Source organism: Malaclemys terrapin, chromosome 7, assembly GCF_027887155.1.
Source record: "Malaclemys terrapin pileata isolate rMalTer1 chromosome 7, rMalTer1.hap1, whole genome shotgun sequence".
NCBI lineage: Eukaryota > Metazoa > Chordata > Testudines > Emydidae > Malaclemys > Malaclemys terrapin.
Genome location: NC_071511.1, coordinates 94,415,577 through 94,443,052, shown reverse-complemented (window position 1 = coordinate 94,443,052; position 27,476 = coordinate 94,415,577). Strand labels below are relative to the sequence as shown.

At 41.1% G+C, this 27,476-nt stretch overlaps 1 protein-coding gene across 4 annotated transcripts in view; it reads right to left on the bottom strand.

Moving 5' to 3' along the window:
• KIF20B (kinesin family member 20B) overlaps positions 1 to 27,476 on the bottom strand; it is a 96,723-nt gene that overhangs the window by 19,216 nt on the left and 50,031 nt on the right. For 3 of the 4 annotated variants that reach the window (XM_054035254.1, XM_054035255.1, XM_054035256.1), the window contains exons 19-28: positions 26,170 to 26,335; positions 21,408 to 22,626; positions 17,839 to 17,977; positions 16,875 to 16,997; positions 16,276 to 16,336; positions 14,769 to 14,894; positions 14,336 to 14,472; positions 11,899 to 12,054; positions 9,350 to 9,526; positions 4,836 to 4,997 (exon numbers count right to left, since the gene is read on the bottom strand). In XM_054035254.1, coding sequence (XP_053891229.1) covers positions 4,836 to 4,997; positions 9,350 to 9,526; positions 11,899 to 12,054; positions 14,336 to 14,472; positions 14,769 to 14,894; positions 16,276 to 16,336; positions 16,875 to 16,997; positions 17,839 to 17,977; positions 21,408 to 22,626; positions 26,170 to 26,335 — 2,466 coding nt within the window. Of the gene's footprint in view, positions 1 to 4,835; positions 4,998 to 5,958; positions 5,991 to 9,349; positions 9,527 to 11,898; positions 12,055 to 14,335; positions 14,473 to 14,768; positions 14,895 to 16,275; positions 16,337 to 16,874; positions 16,998 to 17,838; positions 17,978 to 21,407; positions 22,627 to 26,169; positions 26,336 to 27,476 lie in introns of those variants that run through there. The other variant, XM_054035257.1, reaches the window with a different exon arrangement.

Here is a 27,476-nt window from a genome sequence, read left to right as displayed (position 1 = left end):
GCGGAACTTCAACTTTACTACGAATTTGTTGAGTCCGCGCAAGTCCAAGATGGGCCGCAGACCTCCTTTGGACTTGGGGATCAGGAAGTAACGGGAATAAAATCCCCTGCCCCTTAACTCTATCGGAACCTCCTCTATGGCCCCCATGGCAAGGAGCGTAGAAACCTCCTGTATAAGAAGTTGCTCGTGAGAAGGGTCCCTGAAGAGGGACGGGGAAGGGGGGTTGGAGGGGGGGATAGAAGAAAACTGGATAGCGTATCCCCTCTCCACCGTGCGGAGGACCCAACGGTCCGAAGTTATAAGGGACCAAGCACGGTGGAAGTGGGAGAGGCGATCCCGAAAGGAGGGGGCTGGATCCTGGGGCGCCGTCCTCGACCGCACCTTCAAAAGTTCTGTCTAGGACCTGAAGGTGGTCTTGGTGGCCCCTGGTTCTGACCGGGTTGAGGGCCAGCCCATCTTCTCCTACCACCTCGCCCTCGCCTTCTGGCAGGGTCCTGTCTCTGACGAGGTGGAGGGGGGTAAAAACATTGAGGCTGGGGCCTAAATGGTCTGCGCTGGGGACCCGCAACATGCATCCCCAGGGAGCACATGATTGTCCTGGAGTCCTTGAGGCTCTGCAATCGAGAGTCCGTCTTCTCCGAGAACAACCCCTGTCCTTCAAAGGGCAAATCCTGTAGGGTTTGCTGTAATTCAGGGGGCAAACCCGAAAGTTGGAGCCAGGAGGTCCTTCGCATAGCGATACCTGCGGCCAGGGTTCTCGCGGCCGAGTCCGCTATGTCCAGGGAGGCCTGTAAGGAGGTCCGAGCCACCTTCTTACCCTCCTCAACCAAGGCCCCAAACTCTTCCCTGGACTCTTGGGGAACCAATTCCTTGAACTTCCCCATAGAGTTCCAGGAATTAAAGTTGTAGCGGCTCAGGAGCGCCTGCTGGTTAGCCGCTCTAAGTTGCAGCCCTCCAGCTGAATAAACTTTACGGCCAAACAAATCGAGTCGCTTAGCCTCCTTTGATTTGGGCGCTGCAGCTTGTTGACCGTGGCGCTCCCTTGCATTCACTGATGACACCACCAGTGAACACGGCTGGGGATGGGTATACAAGTACTCGTAGTCTTTGGAAGGGACAAAGTACTTTCTTTCCACCCCTCTCGCTGTAGGTGGGATAGAGGCAGGGGTTTGCCATATCGTAGTTGCGTTCGCCTGGATCGTGCGGATCAGGGGCAACGCCACTCTTGATGGGACATCCGCCGCGAGGATATTTACAATGGGGTCCTGCACCTCCACTATCTCCTCCGTCTGTAGGTCCATGTTACGGGCCATCCTACGTAACAGGTCCTGATGAGCCCGAAGATCTATTGGGGGTGGACCTGTGCACGACGTGCCCGCCACTGCCTCATCCGGAGAGGAAGAGGAAGATGCCTCTGGTGGTAAGGGATCCAGGGGAGGATCCTGGTCTCCCTGTTCCTGGGTCGGAGCATCACCTGTCCTTGGGTCCGGGACGTCAGGTGGTGCAGATACAGAGGCCTCCATGCCCCCTGGAGGAGGGCGAGAGATGGTGGACTCTGGGGCCCTTGTATCAGAGTGACCCGAGCGAGAGGTTGTTGGAGCCCCTTGCGCCTGGTGGTATGCCCACGGGGTCCAGAACGACCAGTGAGATGGGCCATGGTCAGGGTCCTCTGCTCCCTCTTGCCAATGGCCTAAATCTTGCTCCCCGGTTTGCCCCTGAGGGGAGTATGCCGATCTTGACAAGTCCTCAGAGGAGCGAGACACCGATCTCGATGGCCATGGCGGTGCCGACTGCGCCGAGACGAATCCCGTGGGATACGGTGCCGTACGGTGCCGGTCTAGAGATGTTCTATCTCTACGCGGTGCCGGCGATCGGTGCCGAGATCGCGATCGGTGCCGATGACCTCACCGGTGCCGGGAGTCGGACCTGGATCGAGACGATGACCTGGTGCCGGGAGCGGCCTCTCGACGTCGAACGTCGATCGTACCGGTGCCGAGAGCTACGTCTCGACGTTGATCGGTGCCGACGATCATAACGGTGCTGAGATGTAGAGCGGTGCCGCGATGATCTTGGCCGCGAGTACGACCGGTGCCGAGGTGATATCCGGCGCCGGGACTGCGAGCGGCGTGGGGACCTGCTTCGGGACCTGGACCGGTGCCGTGGTTCCAGCCCTTGCGACGGAGGGCGCATCAAGGCAGGTTTTCCCCTAGATTGGAACGGGCGAGTCAACGGTGCCGACGGTGCTGGTGGTTGGGGCGGTGCCGGCTCCGTGAGGGCGATCAAGTCTCTCGCCGTCGCGAAGGTCTCCGGTGTCGACGGGAGGCACTGTATCACCGCCGGTCTCGGTGGTGATTCTGTCTGCACCGGACTCAACGGCCTCGGAGCCGGAGTCGACGGTGCTGGAGGCACCTGTTTTTGGTGCTCCACAGGTGGACGCGGCTCTACCCCCGGCACCGGGGGAGCCGGCGTCTTCGGCACTGAGGTCCCCGCCTTATGGGATTTTTTATGTCCCGGGGATAATGAACGGCGCCGAGGCACTTGCTGTGAGTGCGGTGCCGATGAGGTCCAGTGCCGTGGAGGCTTGTCCGACGTGGTCGGCATGGTCGGTGCCGCCGGGGCACTGCGCACCGAGGTGCTAGGTGCCGGGGCCTGACGCGCCGATGGAGCGTCCGGGCTAAGTGCCGCCTCCATAAGGAGTTGCCGGAGTCGAAAGTCCCGCTCCTTCTTGGTCCTCGGTTTGAAGGCCTTACAGATCTTGCACTTATCTGTTTGATGGGACTCTCCCAGGCACTTCAGACACGAGTCGTGCGGATCGCTTGTTGGCATAGGCTTAGCGCAGGAGGCGCACTGTTTGAAGCCGGGAGCCTTGGGCATGAGCCCGGCCACGCGGCCGGGGAAAAAGGGGGAGACAACCCCCTTAATCCCCTTTAACTATATAACAACTATAAACTATAACTATAACTGTGAATAACTGGATAAGCTAGGGAGAGTGGAGAACAGCTACGCCGCGCTCCACAGTTCCAACGACCGTCAGGGGCGGTAAGAAGGAACTGAGGGGGCACCGGGTCGGCTGGGGTATATATTCAGCGCCATGAAGGCGCCACTCTAGGGGGCTCCACAGCCGACCCGCCGGTGTTGCTAGGGTAGAAAATTCTCTGACGATCGTGCACGCGGCGCGCGCACACCTAATGGAATGGATATGAGCAAGCACTCGAAGAAGAACTCATATTTCCTATGAATTGTGGGAAGAAGAACTTGCCCTGGGCCAAAGGTTTCTGAAGTTATCAGAATAAGCTTTTCCTTAATAGAGTGGTTCTTATATAGACTGAGGAACTAATTTCAAAATTTGTCTTTTAGAAGTAATGGCAACTAGAAAAGCTGACCCCAGGCTTATCTAATCTGAGAGTTCTGATAAATCTTGGTACCCGAGGGTACTCAGTTGGGAAGTCCAATGTGCCTGCATAAAAGAAAGCTGCTAGGGATGCAACCCACTTTTCTAAAGGTGCTTGGTTGTAGGGTTCCAGTCAGCCATCCTGGAGAAACTCTAGCGTAGCAAAGATATTTTGTGATTATTGTAAATTATTTGTATTATCGTGGTACCTTGTGGCCCAGGCCCCATTTTGCTGCACACTGTACAAACATTTGAGGCATTCTCTGACACAAAGAGTTGACAGCTTTCCTTCACACCAGAAATTTGACCAGTTCAATGAATGAAAATTTATTGGCTGAGTTCTGTCTGGATACCAAAATGTATCAACAAGACAGAGAGAATCCCTGCGGAACTACACTTCTTTAGATACCCAGTTGGCCCAGCTCTGGAGAGGTATTTTGACCTTAGAAAAAGCGAGTCTGTATAAGGAGCTCTTTGAGGGAGAAATTATTAGCAGAGCACTGCAGAGGCACCGAGGCCACAAGTGTGCTCTTGGGTGGCTGCTAAACCTGTTACGTAGATGTAAGAGGAAACTTCCCCTGTGGCCAAGTTATTTCGAAATTCCCACTACTGCATTTCTTGCACTTCCTTCTGAAGCAGCTGGTGCTGGCCATCATCAAAGAGAGAATACTGGACTTGATGGACCACTGGTCTGGTCTTTTATAGCCATGCCAATGATACAGGTGTCAAAGTAAACTAAAGGAGCATGCACTCAGACTCTGAAAAATTGTACAGCACAGGGTATGAGCTAGAGATACTTTCCATTTTCCAGATGGGGGTCCATAATCCCAAGGTTGTCATGCAACACTAATGCTCTGCAAGTTGCACACTCGTCCAGTAAATTTCCAGGTGGAATTTAAAGTACTGGTTTTATCCTATAAATTCTGTATGCTTTGGAACCTAGTGATCTGTAGGACCATGCCTCTCCCTGCACCACACTGTTAGAGTTCAGACTGACAGAGGTGCTTGAGTTGGAATTCCATTGACACAGACCTACAGAAACTGGTAGAGAGGGAATTTGGTCTCCTCAGCTCTTGAGTATGGTTCCCTTTTTTGGTCCTCCAGAGTTTCTATTAGTTAACTATCTAGGTAGGTTCTGAAGCACCACTTTTCTCAGAGGCATTTACAGAGATAGGGTTTTCATAAGTGGAGAAGTTGATATTTTATTGGCTAGAGAGTGTCTTTGATGTTAGTGGGAAAATCTATGAAGTAAAAGAATTTGTACTTAGAAATTTGGTTAATTAAAGTATATTTGAAAGAAAAAAAAAAAAAAAGATTTTCTACCCATGTTAAATTTAGGGAGGTACTGAGAGCCACTGGGATGGTTGCCAGTGAAATTAGAAAATAAACTATTTGTAAGTAGTTTCTGATATTTATAGAAAGTGTTTGCTAAACATAAAGTTACCTGTTTACTATGGAGGTATTCATTCCCTTTATTTTCTCCTTCAGCTAATGCAGTTACCCTTAAAGTTTTAGGATTTTCATGACAAAGGTGTTTTAGCTTCTTTATAGTGTCATCTTTTTCAGCCAACTGCCTCCTTAGTTCTTCTATTGCAGTTCCACAATCCTGTTTAACATGTTACAAATCTAACTATATACACTGGAAAAATACAAATTTGACAGGCATACTTACAAAAAAACAAAAAACAAACAAAAAAAAAGAACATCACAGTAAAGAAATGGGCTGGACTCACATGTTTAACAATTAAATGATTTTTTTTTAAAAGGCAACTTAATTCTCTGTATTAACTTGATAATCATAGAAAGTACCTGTGACCAATGCCAGCTGACACAGGGGCACAAAGGGCATACATAGAGGTTACAGGGATCTCCCACGCTTGGTATATACATTCTAGTTCACCAAAGAGTGTCATGTAAGGTCTCTAACAGCTCACGTGATACTAATTATGAATATCATAATCATATGTATGTACTGCTACTATGTAAAGAGTTATGTGTATATATAATGAAAATATGTTCTTATAGTTTGCAATGAAGAGGTGAAAAACTGGTTTCCTGTCAGACCAGAAATGTTTATCCATCGGTTGAAATGTAAATTGAGTATTGTCTCATTAACAATCACCAGTCTGAGCTCAATACGAATTGTGACATGGCAGATCAGGTGCCAGCTCATGCCAAAGCCCATGGGCCTCACTGAACACTGACAAATGCATAGCTGGAAACCAGTCTGACTCACCTGTGCGTTAGTGTTGTCAAAATAGATAGAGTTATAAGAAAGTGTATAGTGGTTATACTTATGAAATGCTTGTAGGATGTGGCATGTATTAATATTAGTTATAATATCTGTATCCCACATTATAAAGGTAATATTTGTTTGCTCTGTAACTATAAAGTGTTTGCTAAAACTGTAAAACCCCACAAACAGGAAAGAAGCATTACCAGTTTACAACAGAGAGGTTTCTCTCCTCCCCAACAAAAGAAGACCTATGAACACCAGACAAACCATTGTGGAACATCAGAGGACAAAAGACAGATTGCTTCCCCCTCACCCATGAAGAGGGTATGTGCACAAGCCCTTGTCCCATCACATCTTGAATGCCTGGGGAAGAGCATAAATATCCCTATCAAGGAGTAACTGTGATCACTATGCTGCTTGGAATGCGAGAGGGCAATATTTCTAAGCATAAGCAAAGGATCCCCAAGCTGCTTAGCTTGGGTTAGCCCTAAAGAACCTATTGCATATTACAGCAGCGCCTGTTACCTTTTTTACTCCTGACAGAATTCTGCGCCCCTGCGGGGGCACAGAATTCATATGGCCCACATATTTCTGTGCCCTCCATGCAGAAAAATGCAAAAAATCTGGTGGGGGACATGCGCCTCTTCCCCAGCAGTCCAGGCAGCACGTCTGTTCCAGTGTCTGGAGCAGCCAGAGACAGGGGAGGGGAGCTGAGCATGCGTGCCTGATCACTGTCAGGGGGGTGGGGGGCACTGGGCGTACGTGCATGCCAAAAAAGCTGGGGGGGGGGGGTGAGGAGGGAGAGAGAGAGAGAGAGACTGACTCTGTCCCTCTCGCTTGCTACTGCAGCTTGCTGGCATGGAAGGGTAGGGCTTTTTATTATACACAAGGCAGGCATGGAGGCAGAAATGTAGCAGCCTGTCTGCTAGTTAATTGATCTCATTCACTGAGGCAGAAATGTAGCATCCTGCCTCCGTAGGAACATTGTTAATGTTCCTGTTAGTTAACTGTTCCTATCCTCAGTCAATTCCCCCAGGAACATAAAACCTGTAAAAGTTTTAAGGCCCCTACATTGCCAGAGTGATGTAAAGGAGCCTTATTATAAATGACAGTAAGGGAATCCTCAGCTAGGAAGATCAATGTGCTTTCTCACTTTTTTCCTGTGCCAAAAATGGCACAATGGGGTTGGATTACAGCTCAGGATTTGTTTTACTTACCCTTTTTTTTTTTTTTTTTAATTAAAAGACTTTGAGGGCAAATAAAACATTTACCAAGCAGTCAATAAAATGTTAGGACAATCAGAACCAAGCACTTCCCAAAGTATCCAGCCAGGTTTAGGACAATGGTTAGGAAAACTGTACGACTTTCATGTGTGAAAGTCTGAGCAATTTAAAATGACATTCTTTATTTATTTATTTATTGCTGTTTGGTGTTCTATAATGTAATTTAAATTAAAATCCAGGATTATAATTGGAATGCAGGGTATTAGTTACCAGGTTTTCGTAACTTAACTTTCATGTGTTTAGGAAATGCTGAATAGTTATTGTGACTTTACTCTATTGTATTGTTTTGCTAATTTCTTTAAACTACCATTGAAACTGGTGTGATTATATTGCATTAGTTTGACAAATAAAATATGCAAAATTTTGAATATTTTGGCGCAGAATCCCCTCAGGAGTACTTTTTTAACCTAAGACTAACTCATCTGTGTGTGTATGTTTACCTGCTTTAATCTTGTAAATAACTCTTATTTCTTTTTCCTAGTTAATAAAGCTTTAGTTTTTTTCAAGGGTTGTCTTTGATAAGAGATTTAAGGTGCAACTGACCTGCTGTACTGAGAGTAACCTGAATACTACTATCTTTTTTGGCATAAGAGACGATCTAACACAAAGGCAGGCTTGCCTGGGTGGCAAGATAGACCTGAGTGCCAAAGAGGACTGTTGGACTTCATGTTAAGGCTGTTATAGTTATTTAGGAGTTCACACTTCTTACTTGGTCTGTGAAATCTAATTATAGAATATACAATCAGTTTGGGGTTTGTGCCTTGTTCCTTGACAGTCTACCCTGGGTTAGCACTCGTGCTTGTGAACTGCTCTAGACAACTTGACACAGATGAAGGACTGTAAGAATTAACAGGAAGAGAGAAACAGCACAGGGAAAAGAGTTATCTGGGAGTACACTTCAAAACATTTACTGGGCTATAGTGGGGGGGGCAAGGAAAGCACCCTGTTATCCTGCACCTAGGAAGTAATCGGGTCATGTGATTACATTCATGAAAACAGTATTACAACCAGCCTTGGTTGGAAGTGCTGCAAAAAAGGCTTTGGGCAAGATAAGACTGCTTTAGACAGGAGGTTAGCTGCTAAATTAAGTTTAGTCTCCAGAAAGCAAGTGTTGATTTTGTTTTATATGTAACCCTTCTGTTTCCATTATCCTTACTCAGTATCTGTTAAATATCAAAAATCAAGAAACTTATGACTGTTTTAACTACAAATATAACTCAGTGTTATAAGGAGCTGATCCTGAATTGAATCAAACAAGCTGGTGAATACCCTGTTCCTTTGGGAACTGCAGACCTGGTAGTACTGTGAGTGTTCAGAGGATAAAGGGATGAACACAATGAGGGGATACTTCAAAGGGGCTCAGGAACTGGGGTGCACCTATTGTTAACCTGCAAGGCAAAGTAAGGGCCGGCATAGCCCAGAGGAAATTGTTTGGGTGGCTAACAGATAATTGGGTGTCTGCTCCCCGACACACCTCCAAAGCACAAGCAAGTCTTCCTCTTGCTAGAGACAGGGGGGGTTAACAAGGTGATTCAGTCCTGGGCACTCGAGATCTGTCACAGTACCAGAAAACACATACAGCATGGAAAGAAGCAGCCTAATCTTTCTCATGCTATTCTCCCTATGCACTTCAATATTGATAGAGGTTTCCCCCCTTGAGGTATAATGAGTTCAGTCCCCATACCCATTCATTCATAACCTCTCTGCCAGGACTGCCAATATAGGTAATAATTGTGTTGGTGGTTTGTGACATGAATACCTGTCCTCAAGAAACTGGACTGAGACCCCATCAATTGATTTAATAAATCACCAAACAGCCATCAAATGTCAACTAATTTAGTTTCCACAATTAATTTTTAAGACTTACAAATGCATTGTAACAGGGTTTGTTCTGTTTCCGACACTGGCCAAAACAGGAAGTTGGGAAAGTGAAGGAAATAACAAAAATGTTTGAAAATTTTATTTTGAGTTTAATTTGAAATTCAGGTTAACTCTTTCGTTTGTTTTTTGCTTCCCCCCCCTTGTCATGCTACTGTGCCTCCTGGTCTTGGCCTGGACTAGAGATGGAAATGAAAAGTCAACAAAGGCTATTTCTCAAGGAATTTTCAGGATGGCTAGTCCAAGAAAATACTAGAAGTTTCATAAGAAAGTCTGTTTTGAAATTTCCAGTCCAGTTTCTTTATCACAGAGTTCAAATAAACTTCAAATGCTTTTCTGAACCACTGAACCTTTTGGAAGTTCACCCACCATTAATGCCAGTTAATGTCCAAAGCAAGCTATGGGGCTGTTTTTATTTTTTAAATTTGCTTTTAAAACACTGAAATGTTGAAAATATTTGAAGCTTGCACAGCTCTGAAACCAGAACTGCAACAATATGATAATGCTATGCAGAACTAATAAATAACAAATCAAAATGCACAGGAGGAGGATTAGGCTGACCTTTCCTGAACCCGTTAATGTGGTATGTTTCAGTTCCTCTATTTCTTTCTCTTTCTCAGTGTTGCTAGAAACCAAAGTACTGAGCTGTACTTCCAAAGCTGCTACTAGCTCATCTCTTTCTTTACGCCACTTTTGCAGGTCATTATCCTTTTCTGCCAGCTGTGCAGTAAGCCTCTCCTAAACAGAAAATGGAAAGTGATTAGAAAAGCCCTGAAACACCTTCTATTTGAACTATCCCGACTACGTGGGTTTCAAATGATTAATTATTATATTTATGCTCAAAAAGGAAGACCCTAGTAATCCTGGAAATTAAGCCAACGTAAGTATTCTATTTTCACAAAGGGAGACAAGTAATTTAGTTTCATTTGCAATATTTGACAGTGTATAAAAACACTATAAAAAACAGTGTATAAAAAAATAATAAATCTTGTTCTCGCATTCTCTTTTCAAGAGCAGCATTTCAGTAAAAAAAAAAGCCCCTCCAACTATTGGTGTAACTAACCTGACTGTTTCTCATGAGTATTTTACAAGCTAGCCAACATAAAGTTGAACAGTAAACTAAGGGCTCATCTATATTTGAGCTGGGAGATGCGATTCCCAACTTTGCTTGAGCTATCATCTAAAAATAGCAGGTGTGTCCATGGCAGCCCAGGCTGCTGCCTGAGTACTATTGCATCCGACCCCCTAAGTACATAGTCAGGTGGCTAGCCTGAGTGGCCACCCAAGTTGTGGAATAGTATCAGCCTTATCACTAGAGCTTATTTATACAATGGGTACCACAGCCCTGCTGTGAAAGTGGTATGGATGGAGAAAACCGTGATTTTCCCCCCTCACTATCACAAACTGCATTTAAAACCAAATAATATAGATTTTGCTACAAATCTAGGCTGAAAAATTAGCTTATCTTCAACCTTCCAGTGTCTCTCTCCCACCATGCCCTTTATAACTGATTTTCTTTTAGAAAAGTTGTTTCCTAAATGGGAGTTCTCCTCAGCCCTGTTGAGGAATCAGTACATTTTCTTAGTAATGACTCCTTTTAGGACTTAACTCAAGAGGTGTGGCTCTGAGTCTTTGTGTTCCTTGTTCTCAGATATGTAACTGGGGAGGTAATAATATAGGAGGAACCAACATAGATTCATTTCCTGTTATGCCTAAAATGTTTCTTAATAGTTATGGTAAGTGTGTGATCAGGGTGGATAAAAATCAATGATTTAAAATAAATAAATAAATAAATAAATAAAAATCTGATTTTTTTTATTTAAATTGGATTTTTTTTGATAAAATGCTTTTTGAAGAAAACACCTATCTAAAGATAGTTTTAATTAAGATACATTATAGCTCAAAGATATCTCATCATGGAATAGAGATTATAAATTCTATAGTATGAGACAATATATTCATGTAATGTTTAAGAAAAGTTTTGTAAATGAGTTCCAATAGTTCATGGATTAGGGACCCAATCTTATGGGGTTCCACAGGCTTCTGTATAGATTATATAGGTTAATCTTCCTATCTACCCATCAGACTCAGTGTTCAGTCTAGAAGATACCATCAGAGATGCTTAGTTTTGCAGTTCTCAAACTGTGGATTTGTCTCTCCAGATGTAACATATTTGTTAACAGCAAAAATGTTTTAAATAAATAAATAATATATAGAGGTGAGAAATAACAGACCTCAACTCTATTGTCCCTCTGCAAATTTGTATACACATGGTTAACCCCTTACTTCTCTCTAAAAGTGCAAAGTTTCAAAAAGTTCAATGAATAGAAGATTGTTGGGGGCGGAATAGATCTGGACATGGAGAAGAAGTCTGGAGATAAATCTTAGAAGCGAGGAACATATGCTTGTTTTGTTAAAATATTATATGTTTGTGGTTGAAGAAAAAAATCCAGACTACTTAACGTTGTTGTTTTAGTTAAATAAAACAATTTAAATGTCTGTCTGGTGATGTTCTCCTCCTAATACAGCATGGCAAGAAAATCCTCCAAATATTAATGATTAACCTGTTGAATTGGAGATAGTTCACCTCCCAATGACTTAATAAATATCTGCTTCAATTACCTTTGGTAAATGAAATAACCAAACAAACAATCATTCATTTTCTGATATAGCTATAAAACTAATCTGAAAAGTTTTCAAAATAAATCATTGTTTAAAAATGTATAGTGTGTACCTTCTAAAAATGAAACCTACATCTATCTCTGAGTTGTGAAGAATATGTATTAAGGTTATAAAAACCAACAAGAATGCACTTTTCTGTAGAAAACCATGATTAAATCGAGTCTTTCTGACTAATGATTTAAATCAAATCCACCCTATGTATGATAAAGAACACTGCAAACTGAGCACCTCCCATCATGACTTTCCTGTAAAATGACAAATTAAGAAAGAAGAACTCAGTCCTCTGAAGTTCCAAATACCCTCAACTTCCAAGAGGAGTTAGGATACCGCACAGGAAGCACGCTGCAGGATCAAGCCCTTTAAATTTTCTTTGAATTTAAAGATGTTTAAAACATCATGAAAATTAGAATGGATGGTCTATTACTCACCACTTCTGTTTGTTGCTTTACGTGACGTTCTCTATCTTCAGCAAATTTTCTCATCTCTCTGTTTCGGTGATTCTCAGCTTCTTTTACTTGAGTTATAAGCCCCATTTTTTCTTCCACCCATTTTTTTCTATCAGTTCTACACTTTTCTTCAATTTCCTGTGTTAAGTAATCAAAAATTTAGAGAGTCAGGTATAAATCTTTTCTTAGCCAGGGAGAAGGCTCTCCAAGGTTAGGCTGATGTTAAATTGACAATCTTTGCGTATTGTAGGGAGGACATCCAGTTAGGTTTGTCTGTCTTCTCCAAAAAAAAAAAAAAAAAAAAGTAACAGTAAAACAAAAAAATATCAACCAACCAACAGGATACCAGCATATTCCTGAAATAAACTTTTTCTTTTATTTATAAAAATAGCACAAAGTTTCTAAAAAAGACTTTTGGAATGGAATTATGGGATAAACATTTGTGTTTTGATCTACAGCAGTGCACATAACTTTGGCTAATCATAGAATCATAAAAGACTAGGATTGGAAGAGACCTCAGGAGGTCATCTAGTCCAACCCCCTGCTCAAAGCAGGACCAACCCCAACTATATCATCCCAGCCAGGGCTTTGTCAAGCTGGACCTTAAAAACCTCTTAAGGATGGAGATTCCATCACCTCCCTAAGTAGCCCTTCCAGTGTTTCACTATCCTCCTAGTGAAATAGTTTTTCCTAATATCCAACCTAGACCTCCCCCATTGCAACTTGAGACCATTGCTCTTTGTTCTGTCATCTGCCACCACTGAGAACAGCCTAGCTCCATCCTCTTTGGAACCCCCCTTCAGGTAGGGGAAGGCTGCTATCAAATCCCCCCTCATTCTTCTCTTCTGCAGACTAAATAAGCCCAGTTCCCTCAGTTTACGAGGAGAGGCTGAGGAAAATGGTTTTATTTAATCCCAGATACCAATCAATTTGTGCTAAAAATTTTGCCAACAAGAACCCTTGTTCCTGTCCTCTCCTGTCCCTACCCCTTGAATTCCCTGCTCTGCCGCAGAGTGAACTGCGGATGCATACTACTGCTTCCCCAGGGCAGAAGGGCAAAGAACACTACCCCATATGACTACAAAGGCAGAGGCATTGAGGGAAAGTGATGAACATGTTTCACTTGAAGAATATCACTTCAGCCAACAAACTTTGCCTCCTTTACCCTAAGAACCAAAATGACTGTCCACAAACCTCTTTGCAGGACATTCTCCCATATAACTGGTCAGCTTCTGACAGGACTGAACCAGCAACCCAGGTAACTACAGAAACCCAGGTCCACTAATTTCTCAGAAAGTCACATAATGCTATTTCTATCTTCCCTGCCAGATATAATTTTCCTCAGAACTAAGGTATCTGTAGAAGCCAGGGTGCAAGTTGAATCCTAGAGCAAGGCAACTGGTTGCATTTCTCAAGTATGCAATATGGTTACCTGGCTGTCACAGCACAGCTAGCCTTTGAGGCATGGGAAGCCCAAGGCCCTGGCTCTTTCCTCATCACCCACCTGGTTTTGGCAATCCATTCCTCTCTGCTGTAAATTATTTTTTAACAGAAGTTTCCACTCCTGGCTCCTTGTGAAGACAGCACTGAAGATGTAACACATGGGCTGGAAGTCTATTACTGATCTTTTCTTATGTCACAGATTTGTGGTCCCATGGTCTGGCCTTAAAGAACCTCTGAAATGGGAACTCCCATTTTTGCAGACATGCCCAGACCAATTTACAGCTGTGGGAGGTCATGCTGCCTGATCTTCCTCAAACTCCCTTCACAGAGAGCTGCCTGGTGCAGAACCAGCTCCTTTGCCCAAGGAGTCAAACATAGGTCACCACCATAAGGGGGTGGAGTTAAGGGTCAGAAGGCAAAGTTCATTATCTGATGGACTAAGCATGGGACAGAGCAGAGGTTCTAACTGCAGGTTTGGCATAGACACCTTCCATGGCCTTAAGCCTTTTTACACTTGCATCCCTGTTAGAACTGCACATTGTGAACATTTCACATATGAAGTGTTAAATGTTACCATCTATTAAGAGGCTGGATTTTGTATTTTCTAAATAGTTGTGGTTATTAGAAACATTATGAATAGGATGCGGGCAAACTGATGGAAGAAAATGGCAGGCAGAAAGGTAAAGAAAGTGTTCAAATGATTTAGTGTTTGACCAGAGCCCAAAGAGAAACTGACTTTTTTGTGGAGAAAGGATAAGGACTGGTTAGACATGTCATATATGCTGCACAGTACTTAGCAGTTATGGAATGGAACTTCATCTTTCAGAAGGAAGTTCCTTTACTAGTATAACTCAGTTCGCTCACACGCTTTTATAACATGCCCTACTTCTTTGGTGTAACAAGAAAAAGGTGATATAGCTACTTGCCTGCTTTAAACCGAATGCTCTGTGTTTCAAGTTAAGTCACCAAATTTTACCTTAAGTCTTTCTTGCAGACTGATTAGTTCTCCACTAACTGCATCTATGTTTTTGTCCTCATGTTTGTTTATTTTTTGTTGCCACTCTCTATTACTCTTCTCCAGCTCTTTATATTTCTTCTTCCATTCTTCCAATTCTAGTCAGAATACAAGAAGAAGAAATAACATGGTTTGCATCAATTTCAAACTTCTTATCACATTCACACCCTTCTTGTAGTACAGCTCCCACGTTTATCAGACACAACTACTGCCGGAGCAAAGATATGGCAGAAATGCCATCACTAGGCCAAATCCTGCAGTCTTTAAACAAAACTCCAATGATGTTATGGATTTGGTCCAATATAATAGTTACAAACTCAATGATAAAAATGGAGAATTGTTCCTAAGCATCTAAAAAGTATGTTTTTGCTCCTCTTCTAGATAGGTAGTTTACCAGAAACTAATCTCTCAGTCTCTTCTAATTTGGCCTCTAGCACTTGATCTTGTTCCAGCTGAGTCTGTTCCTGTTCCTCTAATGTCAGTCGCATGTCTTCAATTATTTTCTCTTTTGCACGCAGATCTGAAGATTTAAAAATAGATTTAAAAAGGAGGCTCCTTTTTCTCCCCGCCATTCTCCCCCAATTTAGGGGGCCCATTAAAAGCTCTGGATCTAAAGCTCTGTTACAAAGTTCAAGAACACATTTACACTCTGCTGGCCAGCGTTCTCAAACTTGGGTATCCCCACCCACAAGAGTAACAAAAACTAAAATCCAATCCACCAGCAAAGGGCTTATCCCAAAAGGAGATTTGGAGGAAAAGCATTTAGTCATTTGAAAGTTTCCTTGTGAGTGTCTTTTTCCAATACTACATGAGAGGGGAACCACTGTTCAACTGAGGTACATTCATCAAGGCCGCAACACGTAACTATCATTAAGGCTAAGTTTTTGTCACGGATATTTTTAGTAAAAGTCAGGGACAGGTCACGGGCAATAATGAAAAATTCACAGAAGCCATGACCTGTCCGTGACTTTCACTAAAAAAACCCAAGACAAAATGGGTAGGCTGGGCAGCTGGGGGGTAGGGAGACTAGGAGCTCCAGGGTCTCCCGCTGCAGCTGGGAGCTGCCGGGGTCCTCCTACCACCCACAGCAACTGGGAGCTTCGGGGGTCCCTCTTGCCTCCCTTGGTGGCGGGGATCCCCCCTGCAGCTGGCGGTGGCTGGGAATGGTGGGGCCCTCTTGCCACCTGTGGCGGCTGGGAGCTCTGTGGATCTACCACCCACGGTGCATGGGAGCTGCGGAGAGTCCCCCTGCTACGGTGTCCCCCATGCTGCCTGTGGCGGTGGGGAGCGGCGCAGGTCCTCCCGCTGCCCGTGGTGGCCAGGAGCGGCGGGGGAGCTGCGGGGCTCCTCCCTGCCACCCACAGTGGCTCGGAGCTGCAGGGATACCCCACAGCTCCCTGCCTCCGCAGGCAGCAGGGGACCCTGCAGCTACCAGACCGCACTGGATGAAGTCACTGAGGTCTTTGGAAGACACGGATTCTGTGACTGCCATGACCTCCGTGACTAAATCGCAGCCTTAACAATCATTAACCAGTCAGCATTTTAATCTTTGAGATTTTATTAAAATGGCAGCTGTCATACCTTCTCAGACTTTTAAAATATTGTAAGTGTGACTATAGCAAACCCACAATCTGTCTCCAAAAATAAAATGAAAAAGGAGTTTGGGATTTATATCCTTTGCATCATCTTCTTGCTTTCTAATAGACCAACTGACATGGGCTAAACAAAACTGTAGCTCATTACTTGAATGTTTTAAATACTAGATTTGGAATTTGTTCTATCCAAACAATATTTTTAAAATGTGAATATATTAAAACCCTTTAAGCAAATTATTTACACAACAAGAACCCATTATGCTGCCATTTCATGACAGGATATGAACAAAAGTGGCTATTGCTTACCTTTACATACATTCTGGTATTGTTTTGAGATTTCTTCTATCTGCTCATTACGCAACAGTTCCTAAATAGTACATCAAAAGGAAATTAGTATTAAAACATTTGAAAACAAAGATGCACATTGGCATTTGGTAAGAGTCTGGAAAGTCTCACTCAGAGCTTTATTAAAGTAATGAGCTGATACTTAAGAGTGAAGAAATCTGGAATATGTAGCTTTTCCATCTACCAAAGAGGGGCATTCTCACAGCCAGTCTACTGGTGAAAAAGAGAAGGTGTAAACTGAGGCACTTCAACTATTTATCCAGATGCTTCAAGTCAGAATAAGAACATTTGCAGATCAGGTCCTTGCCCATTCATCTATATATAAACTGGACACTTAGTTCTATAAAAGGCAATTTGATGAGGCACTATTATGAGAAGGTCTTTTAAAATGTTCTTGTCCATTAAGTTAATTTTAGCATGGTTAGTTCTATTTTACCCTATTTCTGGTGACTGCCTTACTGCTTAGAAACCTTCTTATATCACTAGAAACGGATAATTAGCAAATGACAAGTGGAGGGCATATCAAGTCATTTATAAAACTTAAGAAATTTTTAAAATACCTTTTTAAGTTGCTGGATTGTCCGCTGTTTCATATCTAGTTCCTCAGCAAACTGGTTTTTAGTTTTCTCATGTTCATTAACTTTGTTTCTCAGTAATTTCTCCTCTGAACGCATTGTGCACACCTGCAAAGCAGTCCATGTCGTAAAAGGATAAACAAAAGTCTACAATTAATTGTCCTATGTTTGTTTGGTTTTTAGATTTAGATGGCATAAATGGATTGTATTTACTAATGACAATCTTTCAGATAATTAGACGATTCTCCATTATTCTGAAAAATGCAGGTGCAATATACTACATTTTCATCTTAATTAAGAAAGAGGTCTGATCACTGCATGGGAAGATTTACTGTATTCCACAGATATCAATGCAGGTAGCTTTGTCAAATAAAAATTTCAACTATATGTATAAAACTAAGACGCTAATCTTTTAATTTTAAACGGTAGAGTTTTAAAAAAAGAAATTTTGGTTGACATTTGATCTCAGGCCTTTCCTGACACTTCACAAGTGGTTCAGCATTAAATATTTAGGATGCTGGTTAGATGAAGGATAAAAAATGCTATTATCCTGGGCAGATAGCAATACATGTAATTAACCACTAATGCAAGACTCCACACTTTAGCCTCTATTTAAAATGCAAAATGGCTATTTGCTTGCAGTGAGCATTCCATTTTAATTATGCTACTGCTTGGTAGTTACATATTAGTCACTAATACAACTAGAAGTTCTTCTCTTTCATTTCCTTTCACAGATCAATGGAATTTGGAATTCATTTTTACCTTTTCATTTTCAGGTTCACTTTTACTCTAGTTCAGAATTCTAAATCTAAAGACGTTAAAAATATTATTTTAATATTAAATGCTTTAACAATTCATATAACCAAAGATATTTGAGAGCAAATATTTGATTAGCAGAGCCCTACATGTAATCTGCAAAAGAAACAGGTTTCCTCTTATGATTACAAACCTCTTTCTGTACTTGCTCAATTTGTTTCTTAGCATCAGCAAGCTTTTCTTTCAGATCTGTATACTCCTCATCTTTCTTCTGACAATCCATTTCCAGACGCTGTATGAAGGCAGAACTCTCAGAGAGTTCTTTATTTAACCTGGGGGTGGAAGGTGGGAAAGAGAAGGAAGGATTAAATATCATTAAGGAAGTTAAAAGAAACTATTATAGAGGAAGGAGTTGTAAGCTGCAAAGTAATGTTTAATTGAAAATCTTCAGTGTGTCTTGTTTTTTGTTTATTTTTTAAAGGACACATTTCTATTAGATTTTACACCTTTTTTTAAACTCAAAAAACCCTGAACTTTGGAACAAAAGCTACCTTAGAGAGTTCCTTTAATGTTCCATAAATATAAATGCAAACAAAAACATATAAAATGGAACTTCTACCCTGTGATTTAATTAGGGAAGAGGCCTTTCAGCATTTTACAAACTTAGGGCCCAATTCTGTCATCCTTACATTAAGTAGTACTTTATACTTCATAAGCCCCTTTGATTTAAATGGGACTACTTGATCAGTAAGGTGCTACTTACTCAACATGAGTAGACTCAGATTTGAAGGCCAGATAGGACCATCATGATCATATAGTCTGACTTTCAGTACCTTGTAGGTCACAGAACTTCACACACCGTCTCCTTTAATAGACCCCTAACTGCTGGCTGAGTTACTGAAGTCCTCAAATCACGATCTAAAGACATCAAGTTACAGAGAATCCACCATTTACTCTAGTTTAAACCTGCAAGTGACCAGTGTCCCAAGTGCAGTGGAAGGCGAAAAATCCCCAGGGTCTCTGCCAATCTGACCAAAAGGAAATTCCTTCCCAGCCCCAAATATGGCAGTCAGTTGGACCATGAGCATTTCAGCAAAAACGAATGGCCAAACACCTGGGAAAGAATTCTCTGCAATAACTCAGAGCCCTCCCCATCCAGTGTCTCATCACCAGCCTTTGGGGATATTTGCTATTAGCTGTCACAGATCAGCTACATGCCACTATCGGCAGTCTCATCATTCCATTCCCTCCATAAATTTATCAAATTCAAGTCTTGAAGCCAGTTAGGTTTTTGCCCCCACTGCTCCCCTTGGAAGGCTGTTCCAGAACTTCACTCATCTGATAGTTAGAAACTTTCATTTAATTTCAAGCCTAAACTTGTTGATGGACAATTTATATCTATTTGTTCTGGGGTCCACATTGGTGCTTCACTTAAATAACATCTCTCCCTCCCTGGTATTTCTCTCTCTAATGTATTTATAGAGAGCACTCATATCTCACTTCAGCCTTCTTTTGGTGAGGCTAAACAAGCCAAGCTCTTTGAGTCTCCTCTCATAAGGTAGGTTTTCCATTCCTCGAGTCATTCTAGTAGCCCTTTTCTGCACCTGTTCCAATTTGAATTAAACCTTCTTAAACATGGGAGATAATTGCACACACTATTCCAGATGAGGTCTCATCAGCGCTTTGTATAATGGTACTAACACTTCCCTGGCTCCATTGGAAATACCTGACCTGATGTGTCCTAGGATTGCATTAGCCTTTTTCACTATTAAATTTAATTCCATTTCTATTACTCCAGTTTTCTGTACTATACTCCAAAAACTATCCCAGGTGAGCCTCTGGTAGCCTTCTTCCCCAAAGTCATTTTGATCCAAACAGACTGTTTTATGCATTCCATCACTTCTGATTTTTTTAGTGTACTTCATCATTAATATACAATGCTACTCCACCATCTTTAACATTATTTCTTTCCTGAATAGCACCTACCCTTCAATACCTGTACTCCTGGCATGACTACTATTTCACTATGTTTCTATTATCTTTATAATATTTGGATTCACTTTCTACACCAGTAGTTCTAGTTCCTCCATTCTGTTACCCAGGCTCCTTGAATTGGTGTACAAACATCTTAGTTTTGTGTGCTTGGCTTTACCCAGATTCCTCATCCGATTAGGTAGTCATTCTACTGCCAGTATCGCCTACCTGTTAGCTTCATTGGAACTTTCTCCTACACACTGCTGTTCTTTTCTCCATTGCTATATTCTCTTTCTTGATTTTCCTTCCAGTCAATATTAGAATCAGGCGTGGAGATTACATGAGCATCTCCCAACCACTTCCCCCAGATTCCTAGTTTAAAGCTCTTTTAATCAGTTGTGCTGACCTCCATCCCTGAAGTCTATTTCCCTCCCTACTCAGGTGGGAAAGAACTGTCCTTTATCCGTGAAGGCCTCCCAGTGGTCAAACATTCTGAAGCCTTCCTTATAGCACCACTGTCATAGCCATCTGAGGATCATCATAATCTTGTTTTACCTTCGTTCTCCTCCTCCTCCAGGGTCAGGTAAAGGGGGTGCAATTATGCCTCAGGCTGGTTCCACTCTCCTACACTCATTTCCTGTTTAAGTTTTCATATTACATCCATCACCAAGTTATCCAAGTGTTTACCAAAAATTGCTGTTATCATATAACAATTATTTACATTTTGGACCTAGGTCAAGAGTTACCGGCTTTAAAAAAATTGCCTTATATGAAGCTTCTGCTCCAACATTTGCACCTTCTACTCCAAAAAGCTTATTTAGTATCAGGATTTCTAACAGGTAGGCTTATATAAAATTTTTTCTTGCCTGTGGTTTCCATACAAGAAGTAGATGAATATTAACAGAGCTCCAACTGCAGAGACCATTTTAATACAGGAACTACTTTAGTTTACAGAAAGACTGCACACAAGCGTAGTCTACACTAATTAGATATACTCCACTGTACGGTATTAAACTGATGCAGGAGACCCTAAACATACCAGGCTCTCCTTATTCACATTCTGAGAGTGCCTTAAACACAAGCTCTTTTCTAGAAGACACTTGAATCCAGTGGATAAAGTGAATAGAATAAATACTCATGATTGTACCATATTTACTTAGATGCTTAATGATTTTTCAGGCTATGTCCATTTCACTAGTGGAGATATAATTTATAGTTAGAAATAATTGTTATAATAAGGGCAAAAAGATGCGTTATCATAACGTGCAAAAAACCTGATCAGACAATCTCCACCTGACAAGATATTCTACTGTGACTTTTAGAGGGGAACCAACCCAAAATGCAACCCAATAAAAACCACCAACCCCCAAAACCTAATTTACTACACAAGGTAGGAACATTGTAGAAAATGTGGAGAAGTTAGAAATAGTTCCCTATTGAAAACAAGTTAGTACACTTGGTATGAGTATTACCTTGTAAAATGGATTGCTTTTACTGCTAATTACAAGTTTAATTGCAATGTTTACATTTGTACTCATGTTTCCTTCCATGTATTGGTGCTACAGGCAGGAATTTACTTACTGGGTTTTATACACTATCAAGACATACAATTAAACAAGTGAAAAAATGGCCAGTAATGTGTACAAATGATTTTCAATGAGAAATTTTAGTATCTAAACCACTTCTTAGCAGTTTAATCTGGATGAGTACCTGAGTGTTATTTGGAACTGAGTGGGTGCACATTCAAACTAGGTTTCATATCAAGTGTCTATTCAATGCTGTACTTACTGTTCTGTAACTTTTTTTGATTCTTCTTCTTCTCTCTCCTTTTCCTGAAGTGAATGTTCAATAGTTTTCAAGTTATTCTTCAATTGTATGACTTCCTCCTTCAGTTCTGTTTCTTGATCATTTAAATCTTGGATTTTTAGTTCTGAATTCATACATTTCTTTTCAAGGTCTTTTACATCGCTTTCCATCTTTAAAATGATAGAGTCTTTTTCCTTAAGTATTTGTTCTAACCTGGCTGCATTGTCATCTTTAGCCCTATGAGACTCCAAGAGGCATTCAAGTTCTTTTATTTTCTCCTTCTGACTGGCACTTTGTTTCTCAAGTTGGGTAATTGCTGTTCTATCTTCAGCCCCACGTTTTTCAGACTCACAATTTTTTTCCTGTAATTGTTCTTGTAACTGATTAACAAGGTTCTCCTTTTCCTTTATGGACAAATTACTCTGATTTGTAATGTCATCCAATTGTACTTTTAGTTGTTTGTTCTCACACTCAGCCTCACTGATGCTCTTTTGTAAATTTTCAACTTGTTGAAGGAGCTCTTGGATCTGATTACTTTTTTGGGAAGAGGCCTTAATAATTTGCTTGCACTCTTTCCAAATGCCTTCAATACTGCAATAGAAAGAGCTCTCTCGCCTGACATCTGCAATATTAGATGTTTGGCACTGTGTGTTTAAGGAATGCATCTGAATTTTCCCTGGTTTATCTTTTTGAGAATCTTCCAAAAAATCCTTTAGATTGACCAGATCAACATCTACAGTACAAGATTCTAAATCAAGTTTATGCAACTCGTCTATCTTTGTCTGCATTGCTTTTATTTGTGATACTTTGACTAAGATATTTTGACTAGAGACTTCTACCTCTTTAGTCAGTTGTTTAATCTTCTCCTCTTGCTCTTTATTTATAGCTTTTTGTGTGTCTAATTCAGAAGCTATTTTCCTATAACTAGCCTGACACTGCTGGAGTTCCTCACTTAAACCAGAAGCCCTTTCTTTTGAAGAAGATAGCTCCAGGCACAAGTTTGCCACCTGTCTACTGAACCCTTCTTTTTCCCTTTTTTCATTTGTAAGTTCTTCTTTAAGTATAGCTAATTGACAGTCAAGGTATTCACTTCTTTCCTGTAATGCTAGTATTTCTGCCTCTTTTTCTAAAATGTTTTGTTGCATTTCTTCAATTTTCTTTTGCTCTATTGCATCACCTTTACATGCACTTCTAATGGACCCTATAAAAAGAAAAATAAGTATCACTTTATTGCTCTTGAAAGCAAAAATGATATTAATAAATTATACATATCAAGAAGTAATTTTCAAAACTTTGTGGGAGATTTTGGCTGGTTTAGTAAACCTTAAATACTCACATTATGCAATACTTTGAAGTTTGGCCTTTAAAAGTGATCCCAAAACCTTGAAGCTACTTGTTTGAACAGTACTACAGATAGTATCTGCCTTAGACTTCCAGACAGGGTGTGCGTTATCTAGATTTTCAGTAAGCCAGAATATGAATGGCTTGACACGGATTTGTGCTCTGTTCAGGTTCCCAATCTGCTGCAGTGATGGTAAAACTTTGTGATGTCTACTGCGCAAAAATACCTACCTGCCAGTCAACCATCCCCCATTTTCCACCTTAGCTGGTCCAACAATCTTACATCCTATAGATATGCCCATCTGCCAGATGCAGAGAGAAACTAGGAGTTTGCTGGATTGTGTAAACTGTCCACAGCTCTGCCACAAGCAACAACTGTCTGCTGAATCTTTAAGTAAATGGCATCTAATGCCTTTCCACCATGTCCTGAAGGTTTGCTTTCCCAAATCTGCTTCTGATTTAACACAATGGCAGCTTAAGGGTTAGTAGAGAAGGTATCTTAGAAACTCAAATTTGTGTGCAGATGGAAGTAGAGAAAGGAGGCCAAAATAGTAAAACAGATTTCTGCACTGCCTTCCTCACACATGTATGAGGAAATATTCCAGCTCTCAAAACACACACACAGACTAAGCTCCACCTTGAAAATATTTTTGTTTGTATTACACTAAGGCTGATTAACTCTAACAATGAGCAACTGCTACTCCCATTGATATCAGTTAGAATCACTTCTGAAAAAATTGGGAAAATTTTCTAGTGCAACCACACATAATGCAGTGTTGGGGTGTAGTCCCCTGGTCAAATACATATGCTTATTGCAAATGTTAATTTATATTTAGAAATTGGCAGGGAAAAGTGTTTTTACAGAATATAAAATCAGTGTAGAAAATAGTGCAGTGTGCAAACACAGTAAGTTGGAGGTAGACTACACAACTACCATTAGTGTACTTTGTAAATTTACAACAGTACACCTTGAGGAGATACTTCTGAACTAGCATCAGTCTGTGTAGACACACACATGTGGAAGTAACTTTCATGTGCTAAGTTGAAGCAGCATTGATAAAGTGATGACTATTATGCATATCTATGGCAAATAATTCATTGACCCAAGACTGATTTATTATAGAAGCCTTAACTTTAGTCGGCCACCTTAAAAAAAAAAAAAAGCTTTTAGAGGTCTATTTCCTCTACCCCACCAAGCATTACTCCCGCAGGACAGACAGGATAAGCAAGCAATAGCTTTACTAACAGAAGTGTCATGGCTTTGGAGTCAGACCTCGCAAGCCAGCAGTGGATAGAAACCAGCATTAGAAACACTGGAAAGGGAAATGGCCAGTTTCCTGTTGAGACCCAGAACTCTTTCCTTGACTGGGCCCACGAATCAGACTTTTATATAAAAACCATCATGTATTCTCTATATTAAGTTATGTAATAAAATTATACTACTGACACAGAGAAAGGTGTATGTGGCTTATGTTCTCTGAATGGAATGGATAAAAGAAAAGGCATAGTCCGACACCCACAGTATTACTGTGACCGCTTTGTATGTTAGAGAAAACCCTAGAATCAATTTCAAATATTTTAGGTGCTTTATAATTGACAGCTAAGATCATTTGGGGGAACTTTGTTTATATTGCTGTAACAGGGTACATGACTTCCAACCTAGACAGCCAACCTGCATGAAGAGAATTTCTTAAGAATTTCTCATTTATTATAGGAAAGGCTGCAGGATAGTTAAAACTAAAATTTGTTTTTCACCTTAAGTCTTTATTGCTAAAATTTACATTCTCTCTCTGTGAAAAGGTGATTTTTTAAGCAAAGTTTGAGGAAGATACAGTTGGCCATTTTTGAGTTATGTACTTAAGGAGAAGCAAAAATGCTCCAAACACTTTTTTGAGACAGTCCGTGAACTGACCTTTAAGATTTGACTGAATGCTCTTTAAAGAGAGTACCCAAGACTAAGTTTTGTGTTTTGAAAAGTTTGCATTTCCTGACTGTACAACTGTAACAGTAGCATTAATGTACCACTTTGCATTCTATCTGGTTTCCTGTTCAGTGCTAAAAATTAGTATTTATAAAACTGTCATCAGGCATGAATACCAAGATTAAAGCAGGTATCAGATACAGTTTGCTATAGCAAGGGGCTTAATGTTCACTTAATTTTGTCATCACCTTCTCCCCTCTTGGCATTTACATGGGTTGCTCCATAAGGTGGTTCCATGCAGAGCCAAGGTTGGCCCTAACCAACATGTGTGAAGGTCTTCACAGGCATATCAGTTCCTTCTCTTGTCAGAGAAAGCAGATCAGCAGCTTGCTCACCTCCTATGCACTAGACCTATGGAACTTGCTATTACCACTCCTCCTTTGTTCAACATGGCCCTGAAGGGAGTGTCCTTCAACAGCTGTTACTTCTCAATCCCATGGTGGGGCGGGGCTACCTGCACCTCCATGTTTTGCTTCCCATTTTACCACCAGATAGCAGAGGCTAGGTAGCTCTAAATCTATCTCCACATGTTAACTGGGGAAGCCTTTAGATCCTTACTTGAGGGAAGGAAAGAGGAAAAGCCTCTAGGCTACCCCATTGCCTCTTTTCCTTGATTCTTGTTTGGGGTCAACATATTCCTATCTGCAATCCCCACTCAGGCTGCGTAGATGCTGCACCGATTATTTGAGGCCCCTTAGCTTGTAGAGAGGCATCTACATGATTCTTGACAGTCAGAGTCCAAGCAAGCTTAGGGAACAGGGGGACTTTAAAGCTGCAGCTACTGAACAGCTATGTAGATATTTGCCATACATGAGTTGAATGCCTACTTAATGCAGTTTCCAGCAGTAAAGAGATGTTTCTCATAAACACCAGATCCCAAAATGAATTTGAGTTTTACTGTTATCAGCTTTACATATTGTATATAGATTTTTACATGTCTCTATACACTGACCTAATGAAACACCTTGCACAGAAGTGTGTACAGCACCTACATACTATATGACAGAATAGATCATAGACCGCATTGACACTTCAGACAGTTTTAAAAAGAGCTTAGGCAGGAAAATGCTAAGGTTTAAGAAGGTTAACAGCAAGCTTGGCAGAAAAACAACAGGTAAACATGCCAGTTGTAGGTAAAGTCCACTCTAACAGAAATATCTTGACTACATCAGAATTTGCAAATGTATTAGCAGACATAGCAAAGGGGAAGCAAGACATCTAAAAGCAGTTTTTATTTTAAGATTTTAGAAGCAACACACAAGACAATGAAAATAAACAGTTACTTCCATTTAGCATTTACTGTTGCTGACTTTCTTCTCCTCAGACGATAAAGTTTACGAATTGCAAATTTTTGCTTTTGTTCTGGCATTGGAATCAGATTTTTTCGGAAGGCTCCCTGTTCGGCTGTGGTAGAAATGGTACCTTTCTTTGTAGGTGGCTCTTCCTCTTGGGTAGGCTTACTTTCAAAACAGCGTTTTCTTCCTACATCCAACACATGCTTCACACTTTCACTAGACTGAGTGCCTTCTATTGTCCCATTGCTGTTGTCCTTTGCCATTTGTCTTTTAATGGTAGTTACAGTGTTGTCCTATGTTTAAATAAAATTAGTTACCACCTGCCATTATACAAAACAAGCAGCCATGTTACAAGCAATAAATAATCTCAATATGAAAACAAAAAATGAGACAAAGCCATAGAACATCTTCCTATAAGGATTTTTGTTGAAAAAAAGTCAGCTATGGGTTGCCTTTTCTGTGGGCAATAAAGAGGTGTACAATGTTTTGGAGTACAGAACACAGCACAAAGGGGAAGAAAAGAAAAAGCACTAACAGATAATACACATGAATCAGAGGGATTATGTATTCCATTAAGAGAACAGTAATATGTGTCAAAAGCTACAGAAACCGTTTATTCCTTCAGAAAGCATTTGGGTGACTTTTACAAAAAATTTACACTTTCTGTCATCTTCTCAAAAGTGAAAGTTCTTAGCAACAGTCTTAACCCGTCCTCCAATCAACAGTACTCTATGTACTTTCTAATTAGGTTAGAAGTGCCCATGATAAATATTAAGTCCAAAGGATAGTTTGGCAAATGCTTTGATTTCTGCTATGTACTATAAATTTGACCAAATATTAAGACCAGGCTGGCCAGAGAGTAGATATGTTGCAGTCTTATCTAAAAACTCCATGTGGTTATAGCACTTCATCTTCACACTATCATGTCATTAAATAAGACTAGTGGACAGAGTTAAGGGTTTTTTTTTTTTTTTTTTTTAAATAATTCTATACCTGTAGATCGGTCGGGTGTGAAAGCATGGTATGGACAGTTCGCTTTGGGGAAATTAATTGCAGAATGAGAAAATGACAGGAGCCATATCTTTTGTAATCCTAAGAAGTTTTGAAGTTTAGGTATAACCCTCAAAAGTGGTCTCACTACTGAAAAGCTGAAGTGCAGGAATAAGATGAGTCAGTGTTAATTCGCATCCCCTAATGTACTTTATGGAATAAATCAAAGTGTGGAACTTGTAGAAAAAGTGGATGCTTATACATAATATAGCTGCAAACATAAGCTCATTTTAACATGCACATTGTATTTCTCTGGAAGATTGTTTCAGGCTAGTTGACAATTAGTGTGTGCATCAAAGTCCAGTAAGTCACTACCACCAATGTACTTATAGGCCCATACCATCCCAAAGGTATTCAGTGGTTACAGCCATTGTACATCACTAC